Source organism: Xyrauchen texanus, chromosome 33 (assembly GCF_025860055.1).
Source record: "Xyrauchen texanus isolate HMW12.3.18 chromosome 33, RBS_HiC_50CHRs, whole genome shotgun sequence".
Lineage (NCBI taxonomy): Eukaryota > Metazoa > Chordata > Actinopteri > Cypriniformes > Catostomidae > Xyrauchen > Xyrauchen texanus.
The window spans coordinates 29,886,437-29,904,061 of record NC_068308.1 but is presented as its reverse complement, the minus strand read 5'-3'; the positions used below and the strand labels follow the sequence as shown (position 1 = coordinate 29,904,061).

General features: G+C 36.0%; 2 protein-coding genes across 2 annotated transcripts in view; one reads left to right on the top strand and one right to left on the bottom strand.

Moving 5' to 3' along the window:
* The first annotated feature begins 4,873 nt into the window (after nt 1-4,873).
* LOC127627053 (cytochrome b-245 chaperone 1 homolog) lies at nt 4,874-9,181 on the top strand. Its single transcript, XM_052103268.1, has 7 exons — nt 4,874-5,249; nt 5,565-5,652; nt 5,799-5,840; nt 5,983-6,056; nt 6,161-6,257; nt 6,352-6,496; nt 8,440-9,181. The coding sequence occupies exons 2-7, from the start codon at nt 5,565-5,567 to the stop codon at nt 8,591-8,593; spliced, it is 600 nt and encodes a 199-aa protein (XP_051959228.1). The 5' UTR covers nt 4,874-5,249; the 3' UTR covers nt 8,594-9,181.
* A 211-nt stretch (nt 9,182-9,392) lies between these two features.
* The window catches only part of LOC127626440 (fatty acid synthase-like), a 41,413-nt gene continuing 33,180 nt past the window's right edge, over nt 9,393-17,625 (bottom strand). Inside the window, exons 36-42 of the mRNA XM_052102212.1 lie at nt 16,619-17,016; nt 16,097-16,285; nt 15,669-15,896; nt 15,152-15,363; nt 14,966-15,064; nt 13,302-13,553; nt 9,393-11,068 (exon numbers count right to left, since the gene is read on the bottom strand). Coding sequence (XP_051958172.1) covers nt 10,931-11,068; nt 13,302-13,553; nt 14,966-15,064; nt 15,152-15,363; nt 15,669-15,896; nt 16,097-16,285; nt 16,619-17,016 — 1,516 coding nt within the window. The 3' untranslated portion in view covers nt 9,393-10,930. The remainder of the gene's footprint in view (nt 11,069-13,301; nt 13,554-14,965; nt 15,065-15,151; nt 15,364-15,668; nt 15,897-16,096; nt 16,286-16,618; nt 17,017-17,625) is intronic.

The following is a 17,625-nucleotide window of genomic DNA, read 5'->3' as shown; positions in this document are numbered from 1 at the left end:
AAGACTTCCTGTAATGTACAGTTTAGACATTAAAACATCCTGTTTATAGGTGTTGACTGGTTATAATAACGATGCACACACTTTCAGCAATGATGTTCACGCAAAAATGGAAATTCACTCATCATTTACCCTCATGCCATCCCAAATGTGTATGACTTTCTTAAGTGGAATATCTCAGCTGTGTTGGTCCATAGAATGCAAGTGAATGGTGATCAAAACTTTGAAGCTCAAAAAAGCACATAAATGTAGCATAAATGCATTCCATATGACTCCAGTTGTTTAATCTATAGGTGCATCCCAAACCACACATCTCTTCACTATTTTACATCATTTTGAAGTACATGGTAAATGGTCTGCACTTATATAGCGCCTTTTTAACCTCCAAGTGCTTTACACTGCATCTCATTCACCAATTCACACACATTCACACACCAATGGCGGCAGAGCTGTCATGCAAGGTTCAGTGTCTTGCACAAGGACACTTCGAACCGCTAACCCTGCGATTAGTGTCCGACCTGCTCTACCACCTGAGCCACAGCCGACCCGAAGTAGGCCTAGTCTTTACACAGAAAATGCAACAAAAATAAATTTACTATGAGTACCTGGATGATGCACTTTTTCAACCATCAATACGGAGTGTGGAATGTTGGACACGGTGCACTCGGCGCACATGGATTGCTGTACATAGCGGAAGGGGTGGAGTTACAAAACTAAAATTGAAAATAATGGAGAATATGACAACTAGCGAAACTTCTGTGAAAAGATAGGACCTTACATAATTTTGTTAAACGATTTAACATCATACCATGCTGTGTGAATATGTATATTATTGAGATATAATTGTTGAACTGAGGGTGTATAGCATGCTAAAGGTAGCGGCAACACAACGCTTGGGATTGAAACATCAGTTCAGTCACCTGTTAAATGGTGAAAGCTTCCGTGTTGTAAAAACTGTTAAGTGTTCCATTTGGGACTTTGAAAATACATACACTACATGGCTGAGTGCATAGTATATTTTGTTAGTCCGTAATGTATAGTGTGTCATTTGGGATACAGCTCATGTCTTCTTAAGCAATGTAATTGATGGGTGAGAACAGACCAAAATATAACTTATTTTTTTACTGTACATCTTGCCATTGCAGTCTCTATGCACAAACATGATTTCAAGCTTGATTACACTTCCTAGTGTTTGACGCACACACAGAGTGCTTGATGGCGCAAGGAAGTGTAATCGAGTAGGAAATCATGATTGCTGATATCAAGATTAATAGTGAAAATGGAGTTAATGTATACTTTGGTCTGTTCTCACCCAAACCCAATTGGACCACTTCAGAAGACATGGATTAAATCACGAGTCAAATGGATTACTTTAATGTTGTCTTTATGTGCTTATTGTAGCTTCAAAATGTTGGTCACCATTGACTTGAATTGTGTGGACCTACAAAGCTGAAACATTCTTCTAAAAATGAAATGTCATGAAAATGAAGAGAAGAAGAAGCTAGAGATATCCCAGATAGCAAGAACCTTTGGGCCAAATGTGGAAGTTAGCCGTCACATCTGGCATAGGTCTGGCATGGCTAAACACATGTGGGCCAAACTTTCACTACATATGTTTTACCAAAGCTTTAGTATTGGAGGAAATTATCTCTTGGGTCACAACTGACATAGAGGTATATAGCCCAGATAACAACACATTGCTGAGAGCCATGTGTGTACTGGCCATTTTTATTTATTTATTAGCTTAGGACCAAAAGTGTTGTGTGTAGATGATGTGTGTAGGGTTTTCAGGTTATAAAAAGTGTCTGATATGTGACTAACTCTATTAATTCTTTCTAACTCTATTTTCTTCCTAACAGTATGCTCACATCATGCATTAGACAATTCTAACCACTCCCAATGTTACTATCAATATCAACACACTTCTGTAGTGTTTAACATGTCATTTTTACTTCAAATAAGAAGTAGATTTCAAATAAAGATTGTGATTTAATTTTGTGGTTTATGTTTGATTTATTGTGCAGTAAATTAAATTATTGAGAAGGCTTGGTGTTCTTCTTGTTAGATTCTGGGAGAATACTGGCATTTAGTCTATCAGCCATATATGGGCCACATAACGGCTGTCAGGCCTTAACAGAACACAGCCAAACAATAATTACATATGAGGCCCATGTATGGGCCACACAAGCTTTACTACCGGTAATTTGGCTTTCTATTGGTGGAGTTATGGCACTGTTCAGTTGACACTGTTGGTTCAGTTCTGGCCAAAGAAATCTGTACCAGAGTTGGGCCGTCACTGGGCCGTCACTTTCTGTGCTGGGCCACATTTCAGCTGTTTATTTGGGCCAAGGCTTTGCCAAAGGAAATTTGCTGACTGGGATGCTAGGCTACTAGATTAATTGGTTAGTTTGTGAGCTAACTGGAGAAAACAGTTCAGAGAAATCTTTAATTTCACCATTTATATCTTTGTTTAAATAATATATGTCACATACTATTTAAAAGTTATTCTTTCTTATATTAACACACATATGACAAAAAAAAAAACATGCAATGATTGCTTAGGATTTTAATAGTTCTTTTTCCCAATAGAATCGATTCATGATCCAAGTGGGCGTTACATGGAGTGGGTGTGCCATGTAGTAGATGTTACTTGTCGTCTTTTCAGACAGAACATTTGAAATAAGTGGCATAGCGATGTCTTATAGGGGGCATTTACCAGCCTGAAAACCCAAATTTGTAATTGGGCTGCATAAAAATTTCAATTGATCTTTTATGAAAAATATGATTGTTTTAATCTATTAATTACAAAAGTTGGAAATTGAGATCAAAAGGACTTCTGCAATTTCTAGAAAAGGATTCATTAAAATCCTTTAATCAGAAACGACTGCGATTGGTCCATCTTTGCCAGCGGTGAGAAAAGTAACTTGTACCACGTGACCACAAGATTATTCACTATACTTTTGCAGTGATCTGAATGACAACGTGTACACTAAAAAGTTTAATATTGACATCACTGGAATGTATGCATCATCATAACTGACCAATCAGAAAACCCGTCTGGGCCACTGCACAGACACTCCAGTTTCACTCTAACAGCAATTCTACAACGCATTATTTCTATGGCATTTTAAAACCATGGGTTGATTGTACAGTCTTCATGTAATAATGTACTTGCTTTCCTTTTATACATGTTTTATTTAGTGTTTACGTTCCCTTTGAACTAATAATGGATTTCATCAAAAGACTGCCCAAGGTTGACCACTTATATTAAGATGAATGGGAGAAATTAGGCTGGCCAATATAGCGGATGTAGAAAAGGAAGACCCACAGATAGGTAAAGCCTACCAATCACCTTTTAGATAACATCTTTTCGCCAACAGATTTTGCTGTATTGGAAGTTATTATATAATCACAACTTTACACCACATAGAACCCCCATTTGGAATATCAGATTTGTTTTATCCAGACATAAGTCTCTATGCATTATTGATTGGCTCGAAAAGGGTATTTGGTCTGTAGTTCACTTAATGGATGAGGATGGGAGTCTTTGGGAATTTTCAAAGATTATTGTACTAAATACAACTTTTATTTTGAACGCAAAAAAATTGAGTGTATTATAAATGCCATACCAAAAAGTTTTATTTGCTTAGTACAAAAAAACTTTAGTTCACATGCCAGATGGCTCATGTGAACTCCCATCCCTTCTCTTTGATGGTAACGACCTTATGACAATGCTTCCCAACAAACATAATCGTTCTTCCTTTATTTCTAAATTGTATCCTACACTTTTATACAGTAATGATATTCTACAAGTTTATGATAAACCAACTGCACAAAAACTGTGAATCCAGTATATTAATTTTCCAGTGGCTCCTAAAGTAAAGGAAACTCATTGTAAAATATTTAATGGTATATATATCCTTCAAGTGAATTTTTAATACTTCGATTTAACTTTGCCCACAACATTTGTGTCAACATTTTTGTCAAACTGACATAGAGACAACTGATCATCTTTTCTTTTATTGTATGTACTCAAATATTTTCTGGGAAGATATGTCTTATTGGTTGGAAAAAAAGGTCCAGTCACTGCCTACTTTTTCTAAAAACCATGTTATATTCGGAATGTTATTGGATGACAAAAAAAGTAGCATTTTTCATTAACGTAATGTTGATTCGGGGTAAATTCTTTATCCATAAATGTAAATGTATTAAGACAAAACCTTATTTCTCTGTATTTAGAAGTGATTTTCTTTGTAGCTATTTTTCATCAATAAAATGAATGAAGAGTAAACAGGACTGCAAACTTGTTAGGATGATAAGAGACTTTGGTTTACTGGAAGATGAATGAAAAGAAGCCTCTTTGTACATTTTTTTTTTTTTTCAATTTATTTGTGTGCCTTGTTTTACTGTTGTTGTTTTTACACTTAAAAATGCCATTATAAATTTATATTTTGTTTATTTCAATAATAAAAAATAAAAAAAAAATAATAAAAAATAAAAAGAACTTTTAGATAAGGACCACGCCTGTCAATCGACTCCAGAACGCGCATGCGCATTAGCTAGACCAGTCGAGAAAATAGCGTCTTAGAGTGATCGGAGGTAAAGAAGCACAATATTTTACACCATTGTTGTCAGATTTTACTGCTGATGTGAAATGTGTTCTTTGATCGTAATCTTGACCAACCGTTTTGGTGATATCGGTCTTTCCAAGCAAAGAGAAGCTGTAGTTTCCAAAGATGGCCGCCGAGTGGACTGACGTGCCTTGAAAAGCCCTTTGGTTTCAGGAGGTGTCATAATGTAGAGGGCGGGATCTTTTTAATATTATTGTGCAATAGGTCCAATCAGAACTGAACCGGCTGAGCGGAAATCGGCATCATTCGAAGGCTGGTTGTGAGCGTTCCAAATGGCATTTTTGCGCCCTTGAAGGGCACTTCGCGAAGGGAACTCCACTCGAAAAGTCGACCCCAACAAAAGCAAGAAAGTCATTTTTTTCACAAAGGTCCCTTTCAGAAGATTTTAGGGAAGGTTACATTTGTAACTGTAATGCCATATTCCATCAAGAGCTTAATCTTTTTGTAGTGAGTAGGACATAGGGGTGATCACTTTCGATTGGACTTTACCCTATGTTTTGAAAGAGCTACATATTTTATTTCCTTAAATTGCTTTCTTGTAATTTGCCGTTGCTATCGTGCATCATTTACATCGGATGTACTGCATTTCTTCGTCTGAAAGGGAAAAAGCGACGTATTAAGGCAAGTGGTAGGATGTTGATTGATGTGCTTCTGTAATTTCATTAATGAGGGTGTTGTCCCTGTGCTATTTGCAATCTATAAGAAACTGATCAGGTTTATTACGCTTATGGTTTAGTTTACTCCTCATTTATAAACACATTCTTGTGTTAAGTCTTTAAAGGCAAGCTTTTCTATGTTGCAGCCACTTTTCTGTGAGCTTTTTTATTTCCACTTATATACATGAATAGTTCACAGCTTAAACTTTAACAACACCTTGTAGTTTGACTGAACTAAACATTATTGTGTTCATAAAACATATAAAAAATTCCCCCACAGATGGGGTATATGTTTGTGGAGAAACACACGCATGATGTCCTCCATTTGAAGAGGTCTCCTGGCATTAGATCTTGGTCCGTCCTTGTTGGTATGGGTTGGGTTTATCAATTTCAAGCATATATACAAAATGTCTTGTTCCTGAACACTACATATATATTTAAAAAATAAATAAATAAATAAATAAAAATTAATTAAACTTATAAAAATGTCCGTTCTTCCTCTTTTAATGTACAGGAATTGCTTCGGTTGGACTAGCTGCAGCCTATTACAGCTCTGGTGAGAAATGTTTTCCTGTATGTGGAATTACCCTGGAAGTTGATTAAACAATCGGAAATGGGACAGGATGTGTTGCATTATTTACAAGGGATTTTTTTAAACCTGCATCACTAATTTTTGTTCTTTCATCCTTTTACTGTAGATGGTGTGTTATGGAAGATGTTCTATGTGACGGGGTGTTTATTTGTAGCTCTACAGAATATGGAAGAATGGGAGGTGGGGAGATGCTTTACATACACACTACTACATCCTTCATAATTTGTTTAAGCAAATTTGTTCTGCTGTCTGGACTAACGGGCTGTGCTTCCCTTTGTCTTTAGGAGGCAGTATTTGATAAATCTAAGGGAGAGATTGAACTGAAGACTTTTAGTCTGTATACCATGATACTGACTTTCTGGAGAAGAGGGCATGAGAGAGGTGAGCTTTGTGTATTTCTATCATGATTTGCATTTTGCAGTACATGTCAAATTACTAGATGCAAATGAAAACATATAATCTTTCTCCTGGTCAGTGTTGATAGATCTGCGGCACTTGCGAGATGTGAGTGTTCAGGAGGAGAGGGTGAGGTATCTGGGAAAGGGTTACCTGTTGGTGCTCCGCCTGGCAACTGGCTTCTCTCATCCACTCACACAGAGCGCCACGCTGGGGTCACGTTGGTACGTTCATTCACAATCCTACTGTCATGTAAAACTAATGACATTAATATCTTCATTAAAAACATAAACAATAAATACATGATTTTTTTAAACTATACATACACTAAAGGACGTAGATTTGGCTTGCATACACCAACACAAGAATGTAACCAAATATTCAAGATTGGACTGACCTAAGTTGAATAATCTGTTAGTAAAAGACCCATATTGATCCAGAACTAATATAAATAATGTTGAATCAAACACGTCCCCTTCAATTAATAATTTGCCGATTGGTCAATATATTGCCTACGCCTATATATATATATATATATATACACAATACAATTGAATGAAAGCAAATTGCTGAAATGAACTCTTACACAATATTTACCAAAAAATTAAACAAACATTGTTTTCATTATCAATAATGAAGACAAGGCTGTCAGTAGCGTTTGTAACTGACACAATGGGGTGATAACACTTCTTTTATTCGGCGAAGCGGATGCAGTTATCAGCTGATGCGGATAATCTAAACTTTATCTAATTATCGCTTGCTTAACCCTTAAATGCGTACCTCGGGTCTTTAGTGAGTAATACATTTTTTTGGAGTTGTGCCCACACCTCTTTAGTATTTTAGTATCTAACACCCACAAAAAAAAAAAAAATATTGCTGATATTTTTGTTTTTTATTTGTCTACTAAATATGTCCAACAGTGTATGTACATGCATCACAGGATGTTTTCTGTGTTTTCAAGGAATTCTTGAAAAGCCCCACCACAGACTAATTTCCACATCTAAAGTTTAATAGAATTCCTTGGTTGAAAGGATGGTGATGGAAATACAATTTTAACGTCAATAACGACTCCTTTGTTTTGCTAAGGATACTTTCACAGCTAACCTTTTATGCCTCCTAAATACACACAATGTTTTCACATTTTTTGCATTATTTGGTCAAATTACAGTTTGATTGAAAATGATGCCCAATGAAATAATGAGATTGAAATTCTGCTTACAAGAAATATTTACATTTGAATTTTCATTCTTTTTTCCAACATCACTTCTCATATTTAATCTCAAGAATCTTCAGTGACAATTTTGTTGACGTTTAAAAAAAATACACTAACCTTTTTTTTAATTATTTATTTAATATCATTATCAAAGCTTAAATGTAATAATTTTAATTTGACTAAAACAGTAAAACAAAAAGCTTTTGGTATTTTATTATTCTTCATATGTCAGGTCAGGGTAAGTTGCCACATTTCTATCAGGGCAGGTTTTTACATTTGTTTTAACCCTTTAATGCATACCTCAAGTCTTTAGTGACCCAGGACCTCATTCCACCCCCTGTACCTCAATCAATTTTTTGAGATATGCCCACACCTATTTAGTATTACTCAAGCTTTCTTGACATGTGTGTACACCAACATAATATACATGCTACAGTGATTGACAATTTATATTTGACGAAGAAGCAAAATGGAAATAAACTACAGCAAGTGTAACACATGAACAGTATGATATGGCTATTGTCATTTGAGTGTACTGCTGAAATTGTGTAAGTTGTGTGTATATTTAGACTCAAGAAGAGCCTGAGAAAATACTTGTGTAGCTTATGTGTTATTCAATATGTTTGACAGCCACTGCCAGTTGTGTGGAAGTAATGAATCATTTTCTATATTTGTCCTGATTTGTTGCATTACCTCTTTGATATTAATCTATTATTTTCTAATTATCTTGAAAATATTTTGAAAATTTGACACTATATGGGCATTTTTGTTGATCCATTTGTCCGAATGAGTGCTTTGGTTAAATTCCCATGCATTTAAGAGTTAATCGCCCTAGCCAATATCAAAAGCAACTTGCAGTGCATACATGGTATACTTTTCATGTTTTCCCTGGGTATCGAACCCATGCTCTAGCGGACATTAAGTGTTGGTCTTTTTTTTTTGTTATCTTGTCAGTGATGTAGAGGCTATAGCTGCTCTTCTGAAATGCTTCTTGGGTCTTGAGGAGTTACAGCAGCGTTTGGCAGAAGACGATTATCCTGATGAAGATGACATTGAAGATTTAGGTTTGGGTGATAGCAGTGAATCAAAAGATGAGGGTGATCTTTAAAACCCTCTGGAGATCTCGGTTATCATGAAAATGGTGGAAAACACTGTATCACGCCTTAAATGAATGGACCAACACTCCATCATTACAAACAACCCAATGACAATCTGAAAGCTTCATCCTTTGTTACATTGTATTTTCAAATCCATTTCAAAAGAGGCTTTAGAAAAGATTTTTCTGTATATATTGCTCCATGGATGCATGACTGATTTAGTCATTATAAATGCATGAAGAACTCTCATTCCATTGGTCAATGAGCAGGTGGTCATGTGCTCTGAACCTCTATGCATGCTCATGCAAATTACATTGTGTCTTTATTCACTGCTTCAGTACAACTGCAAACTGCATTCAGTGAAAAGAGGTATTTATTTAACACTGCTTGAAGGAACAACTCTTGGATGTTTTATCATTTTGAATTTCATTATGTAAATGTTTTGAGCCTAAAGACAGAAATGGAACAAAATATATGGCAGCTGCTAAATCGCTTGTTTTAAACATTGATTTTGTCACTTTTTTTTATATTCACATGAGATTACGGTTATAGTTCTGTTACAGAATTGTCTTTGGTTTTTAAGAAAAATAAAATGATTTTTATTGACAACCTTGGTTGAATCAATGATCAATCGTGCAGATGCTAATATGTGATATGTGTACACTGGTATATTCAATGTGAATTTATATTTAGGTATAAACAAGCACAAAAAGTGCAGCTTGTCTTATTTGCATGATCAAGAAATCACTAGGTACAAATTTACAACCCTAAACGGCACATCTTGAGAACATGACAAAAATATATGTTAGTAATATGTTTTTATTTGGACTAGAACAATAAATACTTGAAAAATTACACCAAAAGAAAAACAAATCATTACAATAATAGAAAACTAACCATCTAGCTTTGCTCTAATCACAACAATGAAGAAATCACACAGTTCGTCACTGACTTTAGAATTAGTCTCAGAAACGTGTAGTGATTTGCTAGCTAAAAGGAGACTTTCTTCTCTCTTGACAGAAAGAGAAAGCCAGTAATCAAGTCATTGACAAAAAACTGCTCGTACGTCCAGAATTTCACTCCTACTACAAGATGCAGGATAAAACGTAATGGGGGTTTGCACCCTTAACTGAGCTTGTGTTTAAAGATGACCTGGATACAACAAAAATTTCTAAACAAACCAACATTAATAGGAAAGAGGTCCTTGAAAGAATTCCATCTTTTTAAGTAGCAATGCTCCATGGATTAGTCACTAACATCTAACAAACCATCCACACATGTCAATTTACTAGCTCTCTTAAATGATTACTTTCTTGCCAGGAATGTTGGAATATTTTCCCCTTTTAAATACACACCATATATTGCAGCATAATTTTAGGTATTCAGCAGCAACATCAAGAGAACCAGCAAATATCATTCACAATAAGAAAAAAAAATGCTACATAAACCAAGTAAACATAAGCAAAAAAAGGTGAGCTATCAGTAGTACTGCCGACAGTTGGTAAACCGCAATCTCAGCTATGTGTGTAACTAGATTCTCAATGACCATTATATAAATTTTAATACAGTGAGGCCTTCACACTTACAGTCTGCATCATCAGTTTGGCCGCTATGGATGCCGACAGACCCTTTAGTAGACTTAAAAGTTAGACAGTGTCAGTAAAAGGAGGACCGATCCCTACATCTGGGCACTACTTAGGGGAATTGGCACTTAAAGGGATAGTTCACCCTTAAAATGAAAATTGTCATCATTTACTCACCCTCATTTTGTTCCAAACCTGCATGTCAATCTTTAGTGGAACAGAAGAGGAGATATTAAGCAGAATGTTAAGGACTTGCACCCTCAGTCATCCTTCACTTTCACTATATCTTTTCCCAAACAATCAAATTAAATGTTGTGTGAGTCTGTCAGTTCAGCCTAACATCTCCTTTTGTGTTCTATAGAAAAAAGAAAATCACACAGGTGATTTTGAGGGTTAGTAAATCATGGAAGAATTAACATTTTTGGCTGAACTATCCCTTTAAGCTCACATGCAAATGTATCTCTATGATAAAAATCAGTGAGGGCATTTTAGATTTCACAGTAATGAATGCTCATTTATAGACAAAAATGAACAGGAAACATCTTGATGAAATCTTAACCAATAAAGAGAGAAAATACTTTAAGTATTAGGTAAACAAACAACTAAGAAAAAGGAAGTCGTCTAGGGAATGTGGTGGGATTCAAAAATATCACAGACATGCACACATAGTCTGGGACACAGAGTTTTGGTAACTTGTTGGTCAGGTGAAAGCATGTAAGACAAAGAGAAGGATGCAAAGAGAACAGGTATATTTGCAGGGAAGGTTCAACCCTCTCTGGGGCTGACTCTGGGCTCGGCCAGTGAGCTGTGAATGATGCCCGAGATGGATTCCACACCTTCTCCTTCCAGGAAGGTTCGATGGTCTCCCTCAATCACATGAACGGACACATTCCCATCACACACCTGAAGACATAACAACATGCGATTTTTAAGAATATGGCATAAAACCCTATAATGCATTAACCTCCTGAGACCAGAGTGTGACTAATGTGTGCATTTTCCATACCTTTTTTAAAAATGTAACTAGTAGCACATAATAAACATGCAAAAAATATATATTCTACAAGAAATAGCTTTCCTAAAAATGTATGGCAACATATGTGGACAGCGGGACTAAAGTTGTGAGATTTGAAATACCAAGCTACAGAAAGTCAGATTATTTTACTATGTTTTTAAATTGTTTACTATGTTTCCAGGACTGTTGGTTATTCATGTTGTGACATTACAGATATTACATCAGAAAAGTAATGTCAAGCATCATCCAATCACTGCCAACTATGTTAAAATAAAATTATACATTATAAACACGTTGTCCCATGTGAGCCAAACATGTTGAGTTGTCCAAACATTATCAGCAGCCTGAAACAACTTTTGGTCAGATTTTAGGAGTGAATGCATTTACATTAGCTGCATAGGAAAGCTATAGGATGCTCCCTCGCCCCCATTTAGTGAAAGACCTAACCTCCAGTGTGCTGTCTGTCTGCACTGGTCTCACAACAGTTTGAAATTAATCTTAATTTTAACCTAACTCCATATAAAGCCTCTAAACACAAAATGGTTCAGCTTTTGGATGAACTCACTGATTCTCAATGTGATAATGCACTGTAAATATAGAAATTTCTAACGAAAAAATGCGATAAACTACACATTTGTGAAGATTGTGTTTAGCAGCATGGCGTTTCGCGATAAATCACTTAAATTTTAAAACTGGCATATCGGATGAAACTAGAGACTTTTGACTCAAACAGGTGTCAATGTAAACTTAATTGGGTTCTTTACCAGATTTGTTGACGATTCTCCCAAAGAGAATCTCTGCTGTGGTCAGCGCCATGTTGTTTTGTCACATGACATAAAAGTTTTAACCCTTTACTGACAACCCAGAGTCTTCTGAACTGAGATCAGTTGGTTTAAATTAATTTAAATTATGCGTTGCGTATAGCAAAGCTAAAATAAAAGTTACAGTAACAAAAATGTAGGTTCTTTCTGAATTAGGCCTGTTTGATTATGTCAGACATGTAACAGGTCTATGAATACACATCCTCACAGGTTTAACACTTCTAAAGCGAGAGAAGTGTGGCATATGAAAATGAAAACTACCATCAGACATACAATATGCCTCTTTAAAGCTTAAATTATGAAGCCACATGCAGTCAATAACAATATTTATCATAATTTTCCATGTTCACAATTAATAACAGCCGATTTCGATGTAAATTGTTTTTTTACTGCTGTCAAAATAAATGCAAAGACAGAATTTTAGCAGTACCACATTATTTTTATAATTAGCCTATGTGCTGTGATGGTGGAGACGAGGTCCCATTTTTCCCATTGGACGTTCCATGGGTTTTGTTGATCATCATTAGATCATATTTGACCTCAGATCTGTCACAGTAATTCCACTTTGGAAATTCAAAACAGCCATTTGCGATCGGAGTTTGTGTGATTTCTTTGGGTAAAGTTCAAATCCACCAACAGCCAATTGACTTGATAAAGAGACCTGTGAAATGTCATGATTTGTCAAATCAAGTTTTTCCTGCTCCAACGATCCTGGGGGAAATTTAAAGCAGCCCAAGTCTCCAATAATATGTATGAAATGTGGTGTTTCAACAACATTTCTTGGGCATTTTTTAGGCCTATTGAATGCAGCTCTTTTCTGGGAGTTGCGGAGTGATGCGTTTGTTTGTAAACAGTAACTTCATCTATAGGTCAGAAACAGGTAGTTCTGTTACCAAAGTCACACCATTTGTTAAGTCAATGTAAATATACTATTTGTGAAATCGTTTACACATTTCGGGGTAATCAACCTTCAAATGGCTCACTTATAGTTATCTCTAGACATTAAAATGGAATATGAGAAAGTTTTTCAACACTGACAAGATACACAGATCACTGTTAAAGTTCAATGAAGCAAATGGACAAAGAACACATCCTCTCAGCATAATCTCACATCTCAAATTCAAAAGTCATTCCCAATGTGATTACCGTAACAAATGTTTTCTGTAAACAGACCAGGATTGGACCTAACTTACATTACAATGACCACCACAATACAGAATCTGTCCAACCTTTGCTTTTTATTCAGTAACTAGGTCTGCTTGAAGTTGAGTTACAGAACACGTTTGGTCCGTAAACGTACCTCATGCAATTTGTAGTCAGATCCTAAGCCATCGCCATATTCACTGCTGGCCTTGGCTCGAAGCAAGGTAACATTGCCGTGATACTTGGAAGTTGGAATGTAATGGTCGGCAGCCTTGAGTTTGTAGTAGAATGTAGAAGCAGCAAAGTGGAGCAAATCCCGACTGACGTTCTTATGGCTGGATGTGATGAGATCCACAGCCTTATTTACACGAGCCTCCAAATCTGACAGAGGCAATAATGTCTCCAACAGCTGTGTGAAAAAGGAAGTGTATGGAAGTAGCATTAGCTTTAGCATTGAATAATGTTTTTATACTATAATAATTAATTATAATTATTATTACTACTATAATTATTATACTAACATTAACATTAATATACATACAATGTATTTATTGTGCATCTACATGTTGTTCTGCAAAATTCTTGGTAACACTTTATTTTGATGGTCCCAAGTAGATATTTAACTGACTATAAGAGACTTATCAACTGGCTTTCTATAGTAAACAGTGTTTCAACAAACATTCAGTAGACTTTTAGTAGCCTGTATATAGATCTTTATTAATTACCTTTTAATGAACTTATGTTCTCAGCAATAATGCAAGTAGGTAATTAATAGAAATATATATGCAGACTACTGAATGTTTGTTGAAACACTGTTTAATAGCTATAGCAAGTCAGTCGATAAGCTGTTATTTTGCTGCTGTTATACAGGCTATTGATAGTCTACTGAATGTTTGTTGAAACACTGTTTACTAGCTATAGCAAGTCAGTCGATAAGCTGTTATTTTGCTGCTGTTATACAGGCTATTGATAGTCTACTGAATGTTTGTTGAAACACTGTTTACTAGCTATAGAAAGCCAGTCACAAGTCACTTATAGTCAGTTAAATATCTACTTGGGACCATCAAAATAAAGTTTTACCAAATTCTCACAAGATTTTCTGCTACTGAGGTTGAGGTATGGGTAAGGTTTAGATTAGGCTTAGGTTTAGGGTTAAGGTTAACAGTATAAATATGTAAATAAATGTAGGTACATTAAATTCAAGTACAATGCAACAACATGTATGTACAAATTAAGTATTTTGTAGCATAATATTTTAGTACATAGCAGTTAAAGATTCCTAATATAAATTGTGTCTGTGAATGTTTACTTTTGTAATTCAATGTACAAAGCAAATCTCTCAGTTTGTAAAAACAAGTATAATTGTACTTTTGTTAAAGCACTTTTTATATATTATATCATTTTCTATTCTACCATACAAAAATTTCTTAAGTTGTCTAAACTGTCATTTTACAGGGTTTACCACTTTTATATGGTCATGACAGGAGTGAATTGGAAATGACAACATAAATAAGTGATTCTGTCAAACTAGTCTCATGTTAACACATACATGTATAATAACATTTGTGGCTATATTTTTTATTTTTTAATGTGAATTTTGCTGTTTATCCCAGTCCTATATACTTTCATTGCAAGTGCATTGCTATAAACAGTTTTTTTGCTTGTTTTTACAATGGACAAAAGAGTAACAATTTTGTAGTATGCCATAAAATGCCATAGATGCTGTTGTTGAAGCTTAAGTTGTATTTAACACTGAACATTCCTTTAAGTGTGAAGCACAATGTCAGATTGTGATAAGATACACAATTTTTGCTTGTGTACCTTGTTGTACTCGATGCCTGTGAACTGTTGGATAAAAGCACACAGAGCTTCTGTCTCCGCCTCGGACTCTTTCCCAGGGGTCAGTTTGGCCCTGTAGCTCTGTTAGACAGAGAAAATAACATGATGACTATGTGGCAATTTAAGACATTGTATTATTTTGATGTTTTCTGAGACCTTTTATTGTACCTGTGTATATGCCGCCACATAAGAATGTGAGCCGTCGAACAAGAAGAGATATTCCACAGGGCATTTGGCTGTCTGCAGCTGCGAGCACATCTCAAAAGCCACACATGCTCCGAACGAGTAGCCAGCGATGCGATACGGCCCCTCTGGCTGCACCTGCATCAAGCACTGCACATAGTATGCAGCAAGACTCTGAATACTGTCCAATGGGGCAGCTACAGATAAAAACACACAAAAGAAGAAAATATATTACAGGGCTGAACCTAAAAATGGCAAATTGTATAAAGTTTCTGTTCTGTTTCAATTTAATTACTGGCTTTAGATTAGAAAAATAAAATAATTAAAAACAATTATTTCTTTTGTATAAAATTAAATACAATTAAAATACCATTACAATTTGTTTGTTGTGCACTTAAAAACATCCACGAAAAAAAAAAGAAAAGGTTATTTTGTTTGCTGTACTTTCTCTGTGTACTTTTACACGATTGTGATTCCGTGATCACAGGGCTTGTGTTTGTACCTTTGGTGCACTGTAGGCCATAGCATGGCAGGTTAAGCTTGCCGGTGAGAGTGTGGAAGGCGGCGATGGAGCCCTCTATGGGGTGGATGAGGAACAAGGGCCTCTCAGCACTCTGGACATCATTCAGCGGGGTCACCGTGGGGCCATCTGGGTTCACCAGCATCCGGCTCAAATCTGACTCCAGCAGAGCCTGAGTACCAGAACGCTTTGCAAGAGCAGCTCGTGATTCTAGAAGATCATTATAAGGAGCATTATAAGACTGATGAATCATCTCTCTTCTATTTTCTTACTTACATTCACACACAAAATGCCAGAATCAAGTATTCCAGAGAGTAATCAAATCTAGCATATATCATTGCATGTAAAATTTATTTAAACTTTCTGTATGAATAATTATCCTAGTGGACACATTAGTCGTAAACACTCACTCTCTGTCCCTCCTGATTGGCTGGAGAGTTCCCTTAACTTGTTAATGGTAAGCTGTCTGATTTCCCTCATTGCCATGACAATATCGTAATCCCTCTCCAGTGTCTGCCTGACCTCCACACCCATCAGTGAGTCGAGACCCAGATCAGCCAATGAGGCGTCAGCATTTAGACTGTTTACATCACGAACACCTGAGCAGAAGAGGTGACATCTTTGAAAGCATGAAAAAATACATTATAAATGGCCTCAAACTTGCATGGATTGGAGTTTTATTTATGCATTTTTTTATGCAAGTCAAATAGCGAGGCAGAAAAACAGAGGACTAATTTGGGAAATTGGGTTGTGTTAGCAGCCAGACAATCAACGCTGTACAGTTCTCAGAATGTGCCACATTTAATACACTTATTACAGGAAAATTAGATATAAAGTCTACAGTATAAATAAGATACTCAATTTAAACCATATGTCTTAGAATAAATAGACAAATTGTAAGACAAATGGTAATGACGTTTCATTCCCATTACCTAGAATATGAGCCACGGCCTCCACCAGGTCTCTCTGTCCACTTCCTTCTCCTTTAGCAACCACCACTCTTTCTGCCAGCACAAAGCTGGACATCACAGGCCTCTGTTGGCACAAAAACCTATCCAGAACCTCCAAACAGGAAGTCATTCGCTGGGGCAACGTGCCACCAATCACTGCATCATTGCCACCCATGGTCTCCAAAACGATGCCCACATCACCAATGGCGCCCCACTGCACGGCCAGGCCCGGCAGGTTGTTGTGGCGACGCTGCTCACACACCCGCTCCATTGCAGAGTTGGCAAAGCCGTAGTTGCTTTGGCCAGCGTTACCACGGCCACAACTGACCGAGGAGAAAACCACAAACTGCTGAAGCTGTGGGCACTTCTGCCTAGTCACACTATAAGGGAAAAAGTTTTTTTTAAACATTTTAATAATGTAATCTAATTGCATATCACCATTTACTGAGTAAAGCCCCCAACAGTACTGTGGCAGAATTGAACAGACATTAGCCAGAGGCATGATTAAAGGAATGTTCCGGGATTAATATCAATGAACAGCATTTGTGGCATTATGTTGACAACTACAAAATAATTTCAACTCATCCCTCATTTAAAAAAAAAATAATAATATATAAACACACAATAAAGTGATTAAAGCCAGTCAAAAAAAAAAATGTTAAAATGCACAGTTTTCTCATGTATGAAAAGCATAGCCAAAATCATGGATTTATTTGCAGTACAGCATTTACCAGATTACAAGGTTTGTCTATGTTACATCGTCATTATAACAAAGTTGTAATACTGGATATAAATTCACATAGATAAGGTTAGAAAGTGATTTTAAAATCACACAAAAATCATGTCAACATGTATAATGTTTACATCTTGTGGTTATACTTTTACACTTTTTTAAATAACACTATACACTATATAACACTAATAGTGTTAAATTGACAGCACTCAAGAGTGGCAATAGTGAACAGCAAGTAAAAACAATATTCCATCTG

What these genes read in the sequence shown, in the direction of transcription:
- LOC127627053 (XM_052103268.1), top strand. Translation starts at nt 5,565, where the DNA reads ATGGGGTATATGTTTGTGGAGAAACACACGCATGATGTCCTCCATTTG. An exon ending in AGAATATGGAAGAATGGGAG is followed by an intron (nt 6,057 to 6,160) that starts GTGGGGAGATGC and finishes CTTTGTCTTTAG; the next exon opens with GAGGCAGTATTTGATAAATC. An exon ending in GCCACGCTGGGGTCACGTTG is followed by an intron (nt 6,497 to 8,439) that starts GTACGTTCATTC and finishes TTATCTTGTCAG; the next exon opens with TGATGTAGAGGCTATAGCTG.